The 19175-nt window shown below is 42.5% G+C and overlaps 1 protein-coding gene across 1 annotated transcript in view; it reads left to right on the top strand.

The window, feature by feature from the left end:
• rgs12a (regulator of G protein signaling 12a) overlaps positions 1 to 19175 on the top strand; it is a 50163-nt gene that overhangs the window by 26785 nt on the left and 4203 nt on the right. Inside the window, exons 5-17 of the mRNA XM_079491604.1 lie at positions 991 to 1190; positions 1556 to 1648; positions 2760 to 2903; positions 5352 to 5540; positions 6444 to 6594; positions 7921 to 8018; positions 9344 to 9547; positions 10189 to 10262; positions 10371 to 10497; positions 10944 to 11043; positions 13152 to 13213; positions 14201 to 14312; positions 14591 to 15154. Of these exons, the coding sequence (XP_079347730.1) occupies positions 991 to 1190; positions 1556 to 1648; positions 2760 to 2903; positions 5352 to 5540; positions 6444 to 6594; positions 7921 to 8018; positions 9344 to 9547; positions 10189 to 10262; positions 10371 to 10497; positions 10944 to 11043; positions 13152 to 13213; positions 14201 to 14312; positions 14591 to 15154 (2118 nt within the window). The remainder of the gene's footprint in view (positions 1 to 990; positions 1191 to 1555; positions 1649 to 2759; positions 2904 to 5351; positions 5541 to 6443; positions 6595 to 7920; positions 8019 to 9343; positions 9548 to 10188; positions 10263 to 10370; positions 10498 to 10943; positions 11044 to 13151; positions 13214 to 14200; positions 14313 to 14590; positions 15155 to 19175) is intronic.

Raw genomic sequence — 19175 nt, 5'->3', positions numbered from 1 at the left:
GTGAGACAACTGATAAAAAATCATTACATTTGTCACAGCAGTCTGTGACAAATGTAATCCAATAGATCTTCACAGCTTCGACCTTTGCCCTCGGATACAAAGATATTGGATTAAGATATTTGAGACACACTGATATTTTGAATATTCATATTGACCCCGATCCTGTACTAATTATTCTGGGTTTGTCAGACTCCATGTCTATGATGACGAGAGCACAGAAACAACTCCTCTCATATGGTCTGATTACAGACAGTGTGTCAAAACTAATTTTGACACACTGGAAAAAGGAGGAGGCTCCTGCATTTAAGCATTGGCTAAATTAATTGACTAGTACATTTCATCTTGAGAGAATATGGTATTTCCTGAGAAACAAAGGGAGACAATTTGATAAGGTTTGGCTGCCCCTTGTCCATTACTTGAGTAGAAACAATTAATAGACAGGATACCACTGATATGGTTGACTGTACGCCATTTTCTTTTCAGATGTTTTTCATGAGCATCTTACTATTTTATTCTATAGTATGTCAAAAAAAAATCTTCTAACTCCTGACAGTTTTCTGAAATACCTATGTTTCTATATCAGTGGTGCTCAATATTTCATATCAAGGACCCCAAAAATTATATGTAATTGGCCGCCGAGGCGCCGACCCCCATCTGAAAATATCTTATTCCAGGAACCCCTCAGAAGCAATGCTTTGAGTTATATATTAATATATATTCAGAGATTTGTGCCAGATTTTCACGATTTTTCAAAAATAGCTAAAGTATAACATAATGCTTAAAAACACCAAAAGGGGTTCCCGTCCAGAATAGGTTCAGTGCCCCAATTCTGGGCATGGCATAATAGGCAAAACATCCGCAAGAATAGTCAAACATTCGTTGAAAATAGCGGTGGTTTATGGTGAAACTAGAAACACCTTTACTCTATCCTCAGCCTTCCAGACCGTAGCCTAACCATGTTTTCCTCTATATGGCTCTTCTCTCTACCAGACTATGGCGGTGGTAGTGGTGGTGGTGGTGGACGGGGTGGGGTCCAGTTGCAGGGCTGCTGCAGTCAAAGCAGTCTGAACAGCAATGGCAGCCTGCCCGGCGCGTCCACCCATCGGAGGCTTTCAGAGCGCCGTGTGGCCAGCTGGGCCGCCTGCTTTGAGCGTCTCCTCCAGGACCCTGTGGGAGTACGTTACTTTTCGGTAAGCTATAGGGCATGCAAAGCCCCCGGTCTGTACTGTGAATTTTCTAATTTGTCACATGCATCATGTACATTACAATATAGCTAGTAGTGGTTAGAAACATCACAGGCAGTCAAAGATCTACAAAGCTGAGAGCATGTGGGAAAATAATTGAAAAAAATTGTTTTTCAATTATTTTGTTTAACTGGAATTACCTGTCACCAGGCTTGATGAAAGCAATAGCTCTTAATTTAATTATTTCTGTCTAATTAGCTTATACACCCCCTGCTTGCTTTTAATTGCTTGAAAGATCATTTGGTGGTAGGATGAAGACCTGATATGCTATGGCTTTGTTATAAAAGGCCAATGTAACTCTGTCTCCACAGGAATTCCTCAAGAAGGAATTCAGTGAGGAGAACATCTTGTTCTGGCAGGCCTGCGAATACTTCAGTCATGTCCCTGCAACTGACAAAAAGCAGGTAAGTGTCCCATATACAGCTATTGACAATCACAAGTAAATGCTGTTGTGTTATGTTGAAAAATTCAAAACGCAACCATAATAAATAATGTAATACCTCTCCTAGCGATTGAGTTGTTCTCAAATGCGTCGATGGCTTGCGTTAAACGATCATAATAATTTACTCAGATAAGACAGAGGTGTTTTTACAATGCCCTTATTAAGTAACCTAGGGGGCTATGATGTTTGTTTTCAGCTAGGGTCTATTTGAAGGGTAGCCTCGGAAACCCAGACGTTTTTATTTCCAGGGAGAAAGAAAAAGTCTGGGACCGAATCCACTTCAATTCGGCATAGCGTAGCGCAAACGTCGATCACTCTCTGCTGATTTCTGATCGTCTGCACCTTTGTTAAATTGACGCACACACGTAGCTGTGTCTAGATTCTCCTGGCGGATCCTGCCGGGAGCTGCCTATGCCATAGAAAGCATAGGTGGACCCCAGGCTATTTGAAGGGCTACTCAAAGCAGTACTAATAAAGTACAATTTTTTCATGCGTATTTTCGTGAATATTTCATCACACTATAGGCATCACAGATCCCAATGATGAGATGTAGATTTATTTACCTTTATTGATCCCACAGGGGAAATTCAGTCGCCAAAGACAGCACAGCAGTTAAAGTACAGATACAGGGTAAAGATAATCACTGTAAGATACAGCAAGGGTAGTGACACAAAACCAAGAGAACAACATCACAGTGTCAAGGACACACCATCAACAATGAACCATAACAGTGTCCATACAGGCATACACCCTACTGTATAGTAGAGCCTATGCAGTATAGCCTTCACTATGCAGAAACAAAATGCACAAGTCCCAGTGTCATCACAGTATCCTCCACTATGCATAGAAAACACACACAATCACAGAGTCGTTACGACATCAGCAGGATACACTGATATCTATCCACGCACACACCATGCACAGGCACCAACCTAATCATTAGGAGCAGTTGGGGTTCAGTGTTGTTTGCTCAAAGACACTTCTAAACTAACCCTGGGGGGAGTCGGGGTAGTAAGAACAATATGGTATTTTTCTCTCTCAAATAAGATTGCATTTCTTTATGTTTTCTGCAGCTGTCGCAGAGAGCGGGAGAGATCTATAACAGCTTCCTGTCCAGTAGCGCCACCACACCGGTCAACATCGACAGCCAGGCCCAGTTGGCGGACGATGTCCTCACGTCGCCGCGGCCAGACATGTTCAAGGCTCAGCAGCTACAGGTAATGCGGCTAATGTTTGCTGTACATACAGTGTTGTTTTTGTCAGAACATTTCTAATTAGCCATAGTCTCTTGAATAGTTTTCATTTAGTTTTAGTCACATTTTAGACACCCGGAATGTATTTTTGTTAGTCTAGTTTTAGTCGACTAAATATCATAGGATTTTAGTCGACTAAATCTACAGTTGATTTAGTCGACTAAAATGTGTTTTGGCGGTTCTTGGTGCCGTCGTAATGACTGTTTTTACACTTGCGCTGCGACGCATTGTGGGCTTGTAGATCGGCTATTTTCAGCATGCAACCAATTGTAAAAAGACTTATACTGGATCTCTTGTCCACTATAGTCCCTTCTTATCATTTTAGTCTAGTTTGTATTTGTTGACGAAATTGTCAGTATATTTAGTCTTAGTTTTAGTCATCATAGCTTATTTTTCATTTAGTTTCCATTTAGTTTTCGTCAGTGAAAAAAGGTAGTCGACGAACAATTTTCGCCTTAGTTTTAGTCGACGAAATCAACACTGCTCTACATACAACAGTTGGTTTCTGATCCTCCCAACATGTTGGGCAGACAGTTGTAGAGTAGGTAGTTGCTTAGCAGCGCGGGCTCCATTATTCTTCATCAAACCTTGATAGCTCAAGCTCAGCGACTAAATCACACTACGACGAAATAAGATATTATGGTTTTGATGATCTATGGCAGTAGTTTATAATGTTTAAAATAATAAAAGGTCGCCCAACATACACAGACCGACATTACAGGGTACGTACACAACGTTTTGGCCACAGTTGGCAGATGTCTGTGTTGCAGAGTAAACGAAACACTGAGGACCAATGCTGCTGTGTGGACTTTTATTCTTTATTTATACTGTCATTTTGTGTCCAGCACCAGCAACAAACTGGATGTATGTAACCCATTGTTTGTTTTTCTAAAAGAATTATCCCACGGTTTTGCAACCCATTTTTTCACCCAGTTATCTAATGTAATCCTGGGCGTTACACTTCCTCTGCCAACCTGGGGGGGAGGGGGGCAGCAGCGGACAGCAGCTGACTGACCTCATGCTTCCTTCTATGCATGAGGAGTCCAAGCCGCTTCTTTTCACCTGACAGGGGAGAGTTTCCCCAGCCGGACGTAGCGAGTGGAAGGAACACGTTATTCCGACCAGTTCCTTTCCCCTCCATCAGGCGTAACCCATTGTTTTGAAGGGATTTGTCTCAATATAGTGGGCAAAGCTAAAACAAACCAACCCCCCACCCATTACCAAGACATTACAATACTATTTTTGCTTGTAAGGATAGTCTCTAATAATATGTGAAGAGTAACTGCATTTAAATTTCTATAATAAAAAGTTGAGAGTTGAGAGTTATGCAACAGAGGGAAAGAGAGAGATTCCAGGTCCACCAAGGCCTCTTCCTTGTGAACAGACAATGCATCACTTGATAATTCAAGTAAACGTTTGCTATGTACAGTATGTACCTACTGAATTGTGCCACTGCCAACTTTACGTTTACACACGCAAGCACAGCTACAGATGTTCCAGATGAATGAGAGTGCGCGCACGCAGTTTAGCCCAAACCTTTTATAGATCAAACGGCACAGCCAAACGTCACAGCCGCTGGGTGAATCTGTAAGCGTAACTACCGTAACTTCCTGATCAACAGGAAGTTAGTGAAATGTTCCTCCTCTGCAATGCCCTGGCACCTCCCTGGGGAGACATGCCCCACAGTTTGTAACCTCTATGTTACTTACTATTAACACACACACACACTCACTCTTCTATTGTGTTCTATAGCTTTAATACAACATGACAAGACAGCAGTTTAGTATTTGTCACATAACCCCAGGAGTTCTTGTGTAATCTATAGCAAATGCTGTTATAGTGGCTCCTTTATGTGTGGCTTTTTGAGCCCCTGGGAAGATGGAGTACATTACTTGAGTCAGTGATTTGAATAATTAGATTCTGTTGGCATCAGGCACCATGGCAGAAAAGTATTCTGATTTAATAAAGGAGGGATCCTGTGTGCTGTCTGAGGGTCTGTTCTCATTTTAGTCACTTTGTACAAGGAAGCATATTGTCATCTTTGGTGACCATCTGGGATTGTTTATCAGAAATCTTGGAGCCTTTCCCAGAGAGATAAACACAAACTGGTACACCCACACTAAGAAACTATAGCGCAAGTGCACACAAAGCCAGGCATGGCCACACACACACACACACACACACACACACACACACACACACACACACACACACACACACACACACACACCCACACACATGCCTGTTTATTTTCAACTTGCACATGCACATTATATAATTATAACTGTTAGGGCACCTGTCATAACATCAGTCATAACCATATGTTAACAACACCAGATCTTTTTGTCTCATCCATGTCTTCCCTCCATTCCCTGTGCCTCCACTCCACAACCCCCGTCTCTCTCACTCTAGATTTTTAACCTGATGAAGTTCGACAGCTATTCACGGTTCCTTAAGTCCTCCCTGTACCAGGAGTGCATGCTGGCTGAGGTGGAGGGGCGTTCCCTGCCCGACCCCTACCAATACCAGATACCCTGCAGTCCTGCACCGTCCAAGCACAGTGCCAGCTCTGACCGATCCACCATGTCCACACCCAAAAAGGTACAGTGAACAATTGTGACTGTAATACAGTATACAAGCTCAAACAAAGAGGTAGGAGCGCACACCAATAGGTCATCTTAAAATAAAGTATTGCATCGTGACTACGAGCTGTGCGACCTCTTTTCTTTTCTGTTCGACTGTAAACAAGCTCACAATAATAGTGGGGGAAATAATTCCTCGTGCATATGCAACCACATGGATTCAATTCCCTCTTTGCCATTGATTGATTGATTGATTGATTGAAAAATGTATTAACAGTTTGCAGAATTACAGTACATTTCAAGCACAAACTCAATACAAAGGCTGTTAACTGTGAGTGGACGACCCAATTAAGCATTACACTTGTTTCCAATAGGGTCCACAATGTTCAATTCATCAAAAACATTTAGAGACGTACAAATAGACACTTCTATATAGACAAAGGACAGAACAGGAATTCATCATAAAGGAGGTAAAAAGGGAAAAGAAACATATACAGTGAGGGAAAAAAAGGGGTCGGCGGTGGGGGGGATTCACGTTCAGCTCCGTTCATTTGTTTGTTTTCCTTGGAGGAGCTGCGTTGGGTCCCCAAGTCGGCTCCGTGGCCGTACCTTGAGTTGGCTGTGTGGCCGTGGGAGATATTATACTTCTGGGCAACAAGCAGGGCCACTCTGATATATTTACTCCAGTACAGGTGAGGTCACAGCACCAATTTAACGACCTGGATTTGAACTTTGGTCTTGCGCATACGAAACCATCCAAATTACAGTGCTACTACTCTGCTACACATGCATGAATACTGAGGCCAATTAGGCCTGTTTATTATGCGTCCACTCATGGCCATTGGTGATTGTTGTCACGGTTTCATTGATTGCATTTTGCACCTGAAGCCTAACAGTGTTTAATCCTACTTTCAAACTATAGGATTCCCGGAAGCAGAGATCCGGGAGGTCCATCAATGACGAGGCCAGAGACGACAGCGCTGATAGGAAACGTGGCATCTTCTTCTCCTGGTCTCGCAACAGGAGCTTTGGGAAAGGAAGCAAGAAGAAGGACATTGGAGACATCAACATGGGTGAGAAATAATCGTTTCTCCAAATGTGCATCCTATCCATTTATCTTCACAGCACATTAGCATTTTTTGATTGGACAATAAAGAGTGGTGGCACACCACCATTTCCTAACAAATTAAAATATGATGATTTCTTATCATTACTGCCTGTAGCACCAATTTAACTTAATTACCCCTGCTGTTTGGCAAATAAATATTCAAATGCAAAACATGTATTTGCTGCCTTATAATCACCTTTACTTACCGAAAGGATTATATGGCGACAAATCTATCTATAAATGCACCAAGTCTCGTACGCGTGTACGTCTGTAATCCACGTAACTCGATAACCATTCGCCCCAACGACACACGCGTTCCACAATGCCCAGTGTCGAGTCGGTCGGACCCACGGTTGTCCAGAACCGTCACAAAAGGCCTCTGCCCAGGCTCTGGACAGGGCCCCTGCCCAGGTTCCATATAGAGGGTATGCACATGCACAAAGTGAATGGCAAATCGAGTGGCAAAGTGAGTGACGAGGTCAGTTTAATGTTGTTTAACGTCGTTTAATGCAATCAAATACAACTTTTCTGTTTGGATGTATGGGCTGTCAAGGCCAGAAAGTAGTTTTTTGCCACTCAGTAGACGTTCACACATAACTTCCGGGTTTGATGATGATGTCAGGCGCATACCCTCTGCATAGCCGGGTGGGGCATGGATCTCCAACTTCCATCGTTACAGACTTGGTGCTCTACAGCCGGGTACCGGTCTAGTATATCTCTAATCTAACTATAAATGCATCGAGTGGGTCGGTCCAGGACTGTCTGCCCAGGCTCTGGACCGGGCCCCTGCCCAGGGTCCATATATGGAGCTGGCCTGTTCTGACCTCACAACATTCCATATTTGGGCATGCCTGACACTGAACAAGTAGGCCAGACCCAACAGGCACCACTAGTAATAATCAATACGGCATTACTGATGTGCCTTATGTAGTAGTGTGAGCTCCAGGGTTATTATAAATAACAAAAACTAGAATTTAAAACCTTTTTGTTAACTGAAATAAAAAGTATTATTAATAATGACAACAACTAATAATTAATAACTGAACTGTATTGTGTGTTAAACTAACTATAAATCAAAATATAAATTTGACATATTTCGGAACTTGTTGAATCTCGCCCTTGACTAATCCATATTACAATGACAGAACTAAAACTGCTGAAACTAAACTAAAACTAAGCCTTTTCAAAATCTAAAACTAAAGTAGCAAACCCACTCAAACTCAAAAACTTGAAAAAATACCAAACTGTAATAAGCAGGCTGTGAACTCATCTTCTGCGTTGTGATGTGCAGACTACTGGGGCAGTAATGGGCGGAGGGAGTCCCAAGGCTCCTTATCCTCCGGTACCAGCTTGGAGATGGCCACTTCCTGCTCTGCCGGCAAGATTGAGGTAAGATCCTTGTAGACTAATTACCATGGCAACATAGAGCCTAGAGCCCTAGATGGTAGTGATGCGCGGGCCGGCCCGTTGCCCGCAGGTCCCGCGGGCTGTCCCGCGGTGCGGGCGGACGGGTGAGCGACGGTGAGTAGAGGGTGCGTGACATGACGTCACCGGTGGATCTAGTCTTATGTTATACCACTCTGTATCTGGCTGAGTCACCAGGTCGCCCCCTGCATCATTACTTGCGCAAGCAGAGTGCGCAAGTAATAGTTTTCGTCCATGTCCCCGTTTGATGCGTATGCGCCGTGCCAGTGTATGACGTAATGACTACTTGTGCTTGATATGGCAGTGGTGTCAGATTACATACATGTATACATACATGTATACATAGGGGCATTACCTTTAATCCTCCCGACACTAAAACATATCGTCATTACGTCCTTTAATCCACATCTTTATTATGTCATCATTGAGAGCTAGTTATACCAGTTATACCTGACGTCATATGCTGCTATGATACATACACATCAAACGGGGCGCAAAGTAACCACAGTATACCGCTAATCAAATTACATATACATATATAGAGGCATTTCCTTTCCACCTTTCACCTTTCCTTTAATCCACCCGACACTGATCGACATATACGTCACCATCCAAAGCCGATTAATCCACATCTTTATTACGTCATCATTGAGAGCTAGTTATACCAGTTATACCTGACGTCATATGCTGCTACGATACATACGCATCAAACGGGGCGCAGAGTAACCACAGTATACCGCTAATCAACTTACAAATTACATATACATACATATACATAGGTGTGATTAGGACCCCAAATCACACCTTAGAAAGCACGAGTGTCTATTTCAAACAAAGTGTTTTTTGACTGGGGGGACATATTTTGACAGCAGGAATTGCCCCCAGTATTCGGATGTATTAGGATGTTGATATTCATTCATCAGCCACCACTCCCCACTCACCGGCAGTACCCCCCCCCCCCCAGAGAGGAGGGCCTTATAGGGCCTTAGTCCTACTCCTCCTCCCAGCCAACACTCCCCACTGACAGGTAGTTACCCCCCCCCCCCCCCCTTTTGATTTACATCAAAAGGGCATGTGAGCTCAAACCCACAATTCAACATTTTGGTTTTAAGATATTGATATTAATTTTGTATTCATCCTTAGGACCCCAACTCACACCTTGGAAAGCACGAGTGTCTATTTCAAACAAAGTGTTTTTTTACTGTTAGTTCAAACATTAGTTCTTATTTTCTTAAATATCCGTCAACACATTCCTTATTATTAATAATACATCCCAATTTCACCTTCAGTCTGACAACCGGAACTCCCTGGCTGCGTGGGAGCGGGTGAGAGAGTGTTCCTCCAAGCACTGCACCGTGATGCTGTCGGACGGCTCCTGCTCCTCCATCACCCTCCGGCCCCGTACCTCCATCAGGGAGGTCTTGCGAGACCTGTGTATCAACATCGGAGTGAACATGGCCGCCGTAGACCTCTTCTTGGTGGGAGGGGAGAAGGTGAGTGGGATGATGCGCTGAAAAAAAAAACACTGTGCCAAATAGTGTTGTTAGTGTTTACGTGTGTTGGTCGACTACCTTTTTTCACTGACAAAAACTAAATGGAAACTAAATGAAAACTAAGTTATGATGACTAAAACTAAGACTAAATATACTGACAATTTCATCAACAAATAAAAACTAGACTAAAATGTTAGGAAGGGACCCAGTAGAGAAGAGAGAAGTCATTTTACACTTGGTGTAAGTGTAAAAACAGTCATTACGACGGCATCAAGGCCCTCCAAAATGCATTTTAGTCGACTAAATCAACTGTAGATTTATTCGACTAAAATCTTATATTTAGTCGACTGAAACTAGACTAACACTAAAACATTCCAGGTGACTAAAATTTGACTAAAACTAAATGAAAACTATTCAAGAGACTATGACTGAAACTAAAATAAAAATGTGCTGTCAAAAACAACACTAGTGTCAAATTACATCTTAATGACCAAATCATGGTTCCAGGAAAGCTTTCTTAATAATACATTTCTGTTTGAGTCTCAAAGTAATTTGCCACTAGAGATGTACAGTGTCTTGATGTTGTAATTTCTGCTCTAAACACCAACCTTTGATTTGTTTTTTGTTTAATTTTCTCATAGCCATTGGTTTTGGATCAAGACTGCATGACCCTCAGTACTCGAGAGCTCAGACTGGAGAAGCGCACCTTGTTTAGGTTTGGATTACAGACATTCTTTGTGATCTATTTGATCCCTATGATTTTCCATATCTGTATGTATGCTCTTCCCCACATTCATTTTGTCTTTTCCCCTCCCGTCTTTAGATTGGACCTGGTACCGATTAACCGCTCGGTGGGCCTGAAAGCCAAACCCACCAAACCAGTCACGGAGGTCTTGCGTCCCGTGGTGGCCAAATATGGCCTCCACCTCGCTGATCTGGTGGCCAAAATAGTAAGTAGTCACGGGTCGCTGTGGTATCATAATGGGCTTGAAGCTGCTGTGTGTGTTCATGGACTAGCTTGCGTACTGTATGACAGTGCCACAGGGTGGAGTGTCCTGGGCAGGGGAAAGAAACGACCGCATCCCTTTCCAGCTCTACTTGGTGGTTAAGCTCTCTATGACTCAAACCAAGTCTCTGAAGACGGAGTGCCGGGGCTATAATTAAGGATGACGACACACTTCAAACATGCTGCTTCCCTCCTCCCACTAAATCCAGACAGTTTATTTTGGTCCTTTGGGTTTTGCAGGCATTATGGCTGTATTATACAGTAGGATCAAAGCTTGAAGCCATATCATGAATCAGGAAAAGCCTCTTGGATTACACATCCATGTACTCGAAATGTTGAATCAAGCTCAGCACACACTAACATGCTAACATCCCAAATGTATTGTTTCAGAGTGGAGAAACTGAGCCTTTGGACCTTGGCGCCCCCATATCTAGCCTGGACGGCTTGCGTGTTGTGTTGGAGGCGCGAGCAGACCCAAGCTCAGGGAAAGGTAAGCTCACCTGGCTGAAACCCTAAAACCGTGGTTCTCAAACCTTTTATCTCAAAGATACCCAAATTAATTGGCCGTGGACCCCCATCTGAAGATATTATGTGCCAGGGAAGGTTTGTGTTGTTAAAATGTTAGGAAAATATTCAAAATCGTTCTATTTTTAGCTTTTGTCCGCAACACAAACATTAAATGCCATTGACAATGTTGACAATGAAGGGAAAATTTACGCCATCTTGTCCCCACACGTCTCATATTTGCCATCGACAATGAAAGGAGAAATTGGGTCCAATGTCCGCCAAATATGACGTAAAATGTCCGCAATACAAACATTAAATGCAATTGACAATGAAGGGAAAATGTACGCCATCTTATCCCCACACGTCTCATATTTGCCATCGACAATGAAAGGAGAAATTGGGTCCAATGTCCGCCAAATATGACGTAAAATTTCCGCAATACAAACATTAAATGCCATTGACAATGAAGGGGAAATGTACGCCATCTTGTCCCCACACGTCTGTGATTTATTTTTATTTTTTTAGATTTAGTCTACTTTCAAAAGATGTATGTAGGGTTTCTGACTTTGATGCTATGTTAACTCATTTACCTGGAGACCCCCTGAAACCCCCTCAAGGACACCACTTCCCTAAAACACAAAAGCAGGACAGCTGAAGCGACTCTCCTCTAGCTAGCTTACTGACACAGTGAAGTGCTTGCACATTCTAAAAATGAGGAAAATTTCTCTTTGATCTGGCGTTGGCCTGCTTCTGAGAACATTGTAGTCCAGCAGCCAACATGCTTCTTTTGTTTAAAGTGGAAAATTTGGTATATAGTCTTTTATTGGCCTAAAATATTGTCTATAGTATACATGCATTCATGAATCCACTTGCTGACCGGCTGTGAGTATTGGGCAATTTTTTATAGGGGTTTCTTAGGACCCTACCATTAACGTCCTATGGCAGGCAAAAATGTCAAACTTTCCTTTTAAGTAGCATGTCAAACTAGGGGATTTTCATGATTCTGAATCCATTCCAAGCATTAGTTTTGCACAAAATACAAAAGCAGCCATAGCCACTTGTACGAATGTGCCCAAAATGTGCTGACCTCATCACATTTGTCATGACGTCTATGGCAGTTTTTAGCCCAAGGAGTGTATTTTGTGCAAAACTAATGCTTGGAATGGATTCAGAATCATGAAAACCCCCTAGTTTGTCACATGCTACTTAAAGCAAAAGGGAAGTTTGACATTTTAGACATTTTTGCCTGCCATAGGATGTTAATGGTAGGGTCACAAGAAACCCCTATAAAAAAAGATTCCCAATACAGACAGCCGGTCAGCAAGTGGATTCATGAATGTATGTATATAGACAATATATTAGGCCAATAAAAAAGACTATATACCAAATTTCCCACCCGTCCACCTCGGCTGCCGGACTATTTAATTTCCTGGAAATGATCTGGACTTCAGTAATCAGCATCCACTTCTTTTGTTCTCATTCCACTTCCATTGTTGATGTCGGCACTAGCCGAAGGCTAAAACTACTTAAACCGTATATATTTGATTTGACTGAAGTGTCCCAGGGCTCTATACGAGGCCATCTCCTCTTTTTTTATTTTTTTTTATTTTGCAGAATGTTCACCCCAGAATAGGGACACTAGTGTTCAAGTCATTACGCAAAGTTCTGTTCTGCCATCCCCACCACCACAGTGTGGTTTTTGGCAGCAAATTTCTATTTTAGTTTAGTCATAGTCTTTGGAATAAAACTTCATTTAGTTTTAGTCATATTTTAGTCACCTGGACTCTGGAGTGTTTTAGTGTTAGTCTAGTTTTAGTCGACTAAATATCATAAGATTTTAGTCGAGTAAATCTACAGTTGATTTAGTCGAACAAAATGTATTTTGGCGGGCCTTGATGTCGTCGTAATGAAAATAGCCGATCTACAAGCCCACAACGTACCACGCCATATTCACATACTGTATAACCAACCATATAACATGATTGACAGCAAGACATTAGAACCCTTTAGTTTAGAGAGTCGTCAAGATTAGTTTATACATAAACTACGTACTGACCTCTCTGTCTCTCTCTCTCTCTCTCTCTCATGTAGACGTCAAGTCCAAGTCTTGCTCCTTAAAAGGCCACCCACCAACCAGGAGTCTTTCAGCAACGGTAAGCAAAGTGAAGACAGCCTCTCTCTTCTCGTATTCTACTCGCAGAATGCCCAAATAAACAGTTTTGTGCTTTTTCCATTGCTATGCTGCTTCTGTTAACCACTAAACCCTTATACTGTAATACTTCATTGACCGGAGTCCCCCAGGGGTCTGTCCTTGGCCCCCTCCTTTTTCCCCTCTACACCAAGGGCTATATCTTGCGCCACCCCTTAACCCTTATCCCTAAACTAATTTGCCATTTTTTACTACTTTAAAAAACCTTTTTAAATAGTTCAAATAGCCGATCTACAAGCTCACAATGTATCGATGTAGATCAGCTAGTTGAACTATTTTAAAATGTTTTTCGAAATAGTAAAAAATAGCAAAATAGCAAATACGTTTAGGGATAAGGGATAAGGGTGGCGCAAGATAGAGCCCCAAATCTCTTTGCTGAAAACGTCCAATCTGCAAGCACACTACTAGGGCTGGAAAATATGGACAAAATCAAATGTCACAATATTTTTAACCTAATACCTCGATATCAATATTATGATGATAATATTGTATATGTATACCTAGAGATCCAAAACATTTCCAGAAAGCCAAAAATAGGTCACTATGTGTCACGATGGTGGTGCACATTGTGAACTTGTAGATCCGCCTGAAACTATGAAATTAAGTGTTAAGTGATGAAAACCAACACATTTGCCTTGGGGTGTTAGCCATCGCACACACTACAAGGCTATGCTTATTATAAGATCGTATTTGGTCTTCATGCTGCTAGTAATAATAAGGTCAGTGAGGTCACCGAGTTACCAAGACAACGGATGGAGCGAGAACATCTTCATACGACGGCCTCTGTAAATCCGGAACCTGCTCAGCGGGGGACTTGGCAGCATGCTGCATGGCCTCATCACAGTGCTACTGTCACCTATACCTCCCTTCGGTTCTACCTCACTCCCTCCCATCCCCCCCCTAATGGAGTGCATTGTCATTGCATCTGCAGGGAGATGAGAGGTCGTCAGGAAAGGACCTTTCTCTCAGAGCAAGCGGATCGGACACAACGCTTCCAGGGGAAAAGAGAAAGCAGAAAAAGATTAATATAGATGAAGCCGAAGGTAAACCGCCCCCCCACACCCACCCCCCCACACTTTCTTCATCCTCTCTTTTTTTTTCATAAGGCTGTGGTGATTTCTCTCAGCTTTGCTTAGCCTCAGGACTGACATTTATCTCCACGGTGTCTCTTAAAGAGGGTTGTTTTCCTGTGAAGTGTGATGCTGCTAAGCTGCATGCCAAATTCTACTAATCCTTCTCTTCCATCCAGTCACCTGTTGGGAGCGGGGGGCGAGCATCTGTAAGCTAACCATGTCTTGTCTATTTTCCTTCCCCCTCCCAGAATTCTTTGAGCTGCTGAGCCGGGCGCAGAGCAGCCGGGCCAACGACCAGCGTGGGTTGCTGTGCAAGGAAGACCTGGTGCTCCCTGACTTTCTGCGACTGGGCCCTCCCACCTCCTCTGTCTCCACCTCCACCGACCTGGCGTGCTCCACCCCTGACCCCCTGAAACGAGGCCAGGGCGCGGGCCGAGAAAACGGTACCTACCCTCGCCCTCCACTGAGCGCCAGCCTGCGATCAGAAAGCCTGGACTCTTCCCTGGGCTCCACCTGTGCCAGACGGGCACTCCTGCCCCCTCCTCCGCGCCACCCGTCCTTTGGCGCCCACCTCTCCCCCATCCCCCGCCCCACAGACACACGAGCGGCCCTCCGAACTGTGGAGGAGGACATTCACGCCGACCTGACCCTGGTGGGGGAGGGTGACATCGGCAGTCCCAATAGCACCCTGCTGCCCCTCTCTCCAGCCCCCCTGCTGACCCTCGAGAGCAGCCTGCCAGAAGCCAATTTTACACCTCCACCACCCTGCTCCCAATCTAAAGATGCGAGTGGAGAGGGAGAGTCAAGCTCAGGTATTTCTTAAATGTGACATGCAGTAGTACTACGTGTGCGTGTGTGTGTGTGTGTGTGTGCATGTGTGTGTGTGTGTGTGTGTGTGTGTGTGTGTGTGTGTGTGTGTGTGTGTGTGCATGTGTGTGTGTGTGTGTGAGAGAGAGAGAGAGAGTGTACTCATGTCATGTACAGATGTGTGAGATGTACTGTACAAATATGTGAGAGAAACATTTGCCATGACCTTTCCCTCAATGATACAGTAGCTTCTAATACTACACTGACTTCATGCACTTTAATTGCAAACCGAAACTGAGTCTCCCATTGTCGACCAGTCAATGACACTCCTTTTGAATATTGTTTAGCGTACATAGCAAAGCATGTGATTGGTCGATTTCAATTGAATCGAGACTAATTGTAAATTGTGTATATATTTACTGAAATGCTTACAGATTCTTTTGGACAGAATTTTCATTCCACACCACATTTTTGTAATGATTGGGTCCAGTCTATTCCAGTTGGGAATAAACTGGTGCAGATAGGAGTGACATTGTTTTATATTTTTGGGTGAATGATAATTGTCATTGATCGGCAGATATTGTTAACAATATATGCATAATGCATTATGCGATTGCCATTTGGCAGTAGTGTAGTGTAGACAGTCGGTGGATGTTAGGTTTCTGTAGCCTGCTACAGAATTTAAATGAGTCACTTGGCATTAGCAAGTATTATCACCAACATGAGTTCATTATATATAATATAATAATAGTTATTATCGCACAGCACAGCAGAGCACCATACTGTCTGGGACCCATGAAATTGTTATTTAGGCAAGCAACATTTGTGATTATTCTCAAACCCTCTTCACAAATCAACTCAACTCCTTGTCTTTACTCTTCTCCATCCCACCTTTTTTAATCAAATGCAATTCAACAATGTCTGCTGCAACAGCAAAAAGGTTATGTTTTCTCTGCTAGTAATTAAAAGGTGTCATCCCTCACTGTGGCATGACGAGCAGTGGCAGAGGAAATGGCATTGGAGAAGTGCTCCTAGGAAGCGGCGACATTGTTGAACTGTCCATTCATTCTTGTATCTCAGTGATTCACTCCCTCTCTAGATGCCTGTTGTAGATAATCATTGCCAATAAATGCTGTACCTGTGTTTCCTTAGATGTAATAAATGTCAACATTGGAAACCACGCTTGTCTGTCTTTTTACACGTTGTGATTTCAACCCCCCCACCCCGCTCCTCCGCCTCTGCATGTAACTCTTACCTAATCACTCTTATCGTTCTCTCTCTCTCTCTGCACTATTTGCTTATCAACTGCAAGCTTTTGTGTCGGGGGTCTCTGGTGTTGTGTGTGCCTCATTTCATGGTGTTACCGTACTTTTCGCTCTGTGTGTGTGTATGTGTTTTATCTTTTCACACTGTTTGTGAGTGTGTTTGTATACAGCCCTGCCATGTGCCTGTGCCATGCAAGGACCTGGTCGGTGAATAGTTTTTATTGGGCACGTTTACTGTGACATGTATTCGTCAATGTCGCTCTCTGTTTGTGTGTGTGTGTGTGTGTGTGTGTGTGTGTGTGTGTGTGTGTGTGTGTGTGTGTGTGTGTGTGTGCGTGTGCGCAACTGTGCATTCATTACCCTTCATTCTATAGTGGTGTGTGAATATTTCAAACAGTTTTTGGTAAGTTTGATTGAAAATTTGAAATGAAATGGGACACTTCATCAGAATCCTAGAAGTGCCACCACAGTGCTATGTTTGTTATGCTACACAATTGCAGTGATTTTTTTTTTGGGGGGGGGGGGGGGGGTTGCATGAAGAAAATCATAATTTCCCACATTACATAACTAGTGTCTGATTTTGGTATGTGCATCTTGTCGCAAGTTTTGTCACAACCACTTGGGGCTAAACACTTTAATCTCCTGGTATTTAAATACCCAATTAAAATTGACAACATGCTTGCTTTGAACCAATTTGAAAGGATGCCCTGTTGAGCTTGGCTCTTCTTTGAACACTAGAGAGATGGAGACATAAATAAAACAGAATTTAGCATAATTTGAGACTATATGGGCTGGGCAATATGTTATATTGATATAATGCGATATGGCATAATTAACCAGAGTACAGAAAATAGACGAACTTCAAGTAGATTGACTATTTTTAAACACACAATTATGTTTGGGGGGGGGGGGGGGGAGATTATGGTCATAATATCGATATCGGGGTATTTGGCTAAATACTAATGTGATGTTTGATTCTGTCCATATATCCCGGCCCTGCCCTAATTGAGACCACTCAGTGTATTATCCCACAAATCTGGTTTGGTATAGCTGTGCAGAGAGCTACCCTATACTTACACTACAAACTCTCAGCTTAGGCTGGAAAAAAATCTGAATTAGACCTTTTAACTTGGATGGCTTGGTCAAGACAGACAACATGCATGGTGATGCATGTAACACAAGACAATCTGTGAGAAGCACAATGTCCCTGCAGGCGTCCCTACAGCATCTATCCTGGTGGTAGCCAATGCTCGATTATTTTCTTCTCAATATCGGCAATCAGGGTAACATAACAATATCCACAATTTGGCTGAACGACAGATTGAAACTGTCAGTTTATTTTATTTTTTAATTATTATTAATTTCACTCTCCATTGGCTCCAAAATAGACATAGCGCCTATGAATCTTTGGATTCGACTGTGCATCATCTGTAGCCTGTAGGTGATGCAACACATCAACAGACTTCACAGACAGACCTTTTTGATTCCGTAGGAGGTTCAGTTGTCATAGCAGCAGTAAGGATGAAAAACAGATGCAGGTAAGGTAAGAGTAGAGGACAAGTATAAAATACATGTCATGAAATTCCTGGAAATAGGTTTGGTATTTATCAAGCGTCCTGGTCTCCTGGAATTTATCAAATGTCCTGGAAAAACTCTTTGGATATGCATTGATTTACAGTAGTTGCAGCCCAATGTGTACTGAACGTAAAAGAACAGAAGCTCACAGCGTGCTGCAGCGTGATCCTATGCCCTACCCTAGGAGGATAGGTGGTGTCAGAGCCTTGCATGGCTCTGGGTGGTGTGTAGGCTACCAAAAGAAGTGGCACGAAATTTGGAATGGAATTACCATTCTATATTCTATGCTTTATATTTGCTACACTGCCATTTTTGGGGATAAATTGGGTTAAATATTCTGGAAAACTTTTGGAAATTCATTGGTAATTGGGATTTTTTTTTTCTTTTTACTCCTTTTACCCTAAACTTGTTGTTTCTGTTGTTTCTCGGCCTATATCCGTCTATTTTTGTAAGATATTTTTATTTAGACAAACTTGTCAAGCTCACACTCGTACTTGTCACAATGTTGCCCTCTGCTGGTAACCGCCGTAACGCCAGTCAAGTCAAAATATTCTGAATTGAAACTTGTATTTGGTTGTCGACTTGTAGGCCTACATAAAAATCGGACATATTTTATAACTTTTTCATATCAGAGGATTCAGAGCTATGCTATATGGATATGGATTTAATTCCTTTAGTATAGTGCCTACTGCTTTTTAATTTAACTTTTTAATTGAACCCCACAATTAATAACTAACAATTAATTTAATTCAGGATATAAATATACTTGCAAACAAATATGCTAACATTTGTAGGCCTATTAGTAAATAATGCTGAAGCATGCAGTGCCAAGGAACAGCTAAGCTTGATATTTGCTACAAATGGCTACAACACCAGTCATGTTGGGCATGAAGGGTACATTTAAGCCTGATAATGATGTACAATGCATGTTCAAATCATGTAAGTTTACATATACACAAGACCATTTTCCAAATTCTTATATATTTTTGAGGGGCGCTATAGCAGTTATAGTGAACATTCAACAAAGAATTTACATCATATGTGGACCGTGGACGAGCAAATCGGCTATTTTTGTCCTACACAAAGATTCAATAAGAGCGCTCCTCACTTCACACGGGAGTGATTTTTTTATTTTGGAAAAAAATAATTTAATATCGATGTACCCTATGGGCTGGGCTATAGGGGA

The sequence above is a fragment of the Electrona antarctica genome, assembly GCF_951216825.1.
Source record: "Electrona antarctica genome assembly, chromosome: 21".
Taxonomy (NCBI): Eukaryota; Metazoa; Chordata; class Actinopteri; order Myctophiformes; family Myctophidae; genus Electrona; species Electrona antarctica.
The sequence above is the reverse complement of the archived record's forward strand: the minus strand, read 5'-3'. Positions and strand labels throughout refer to the sequence as shown.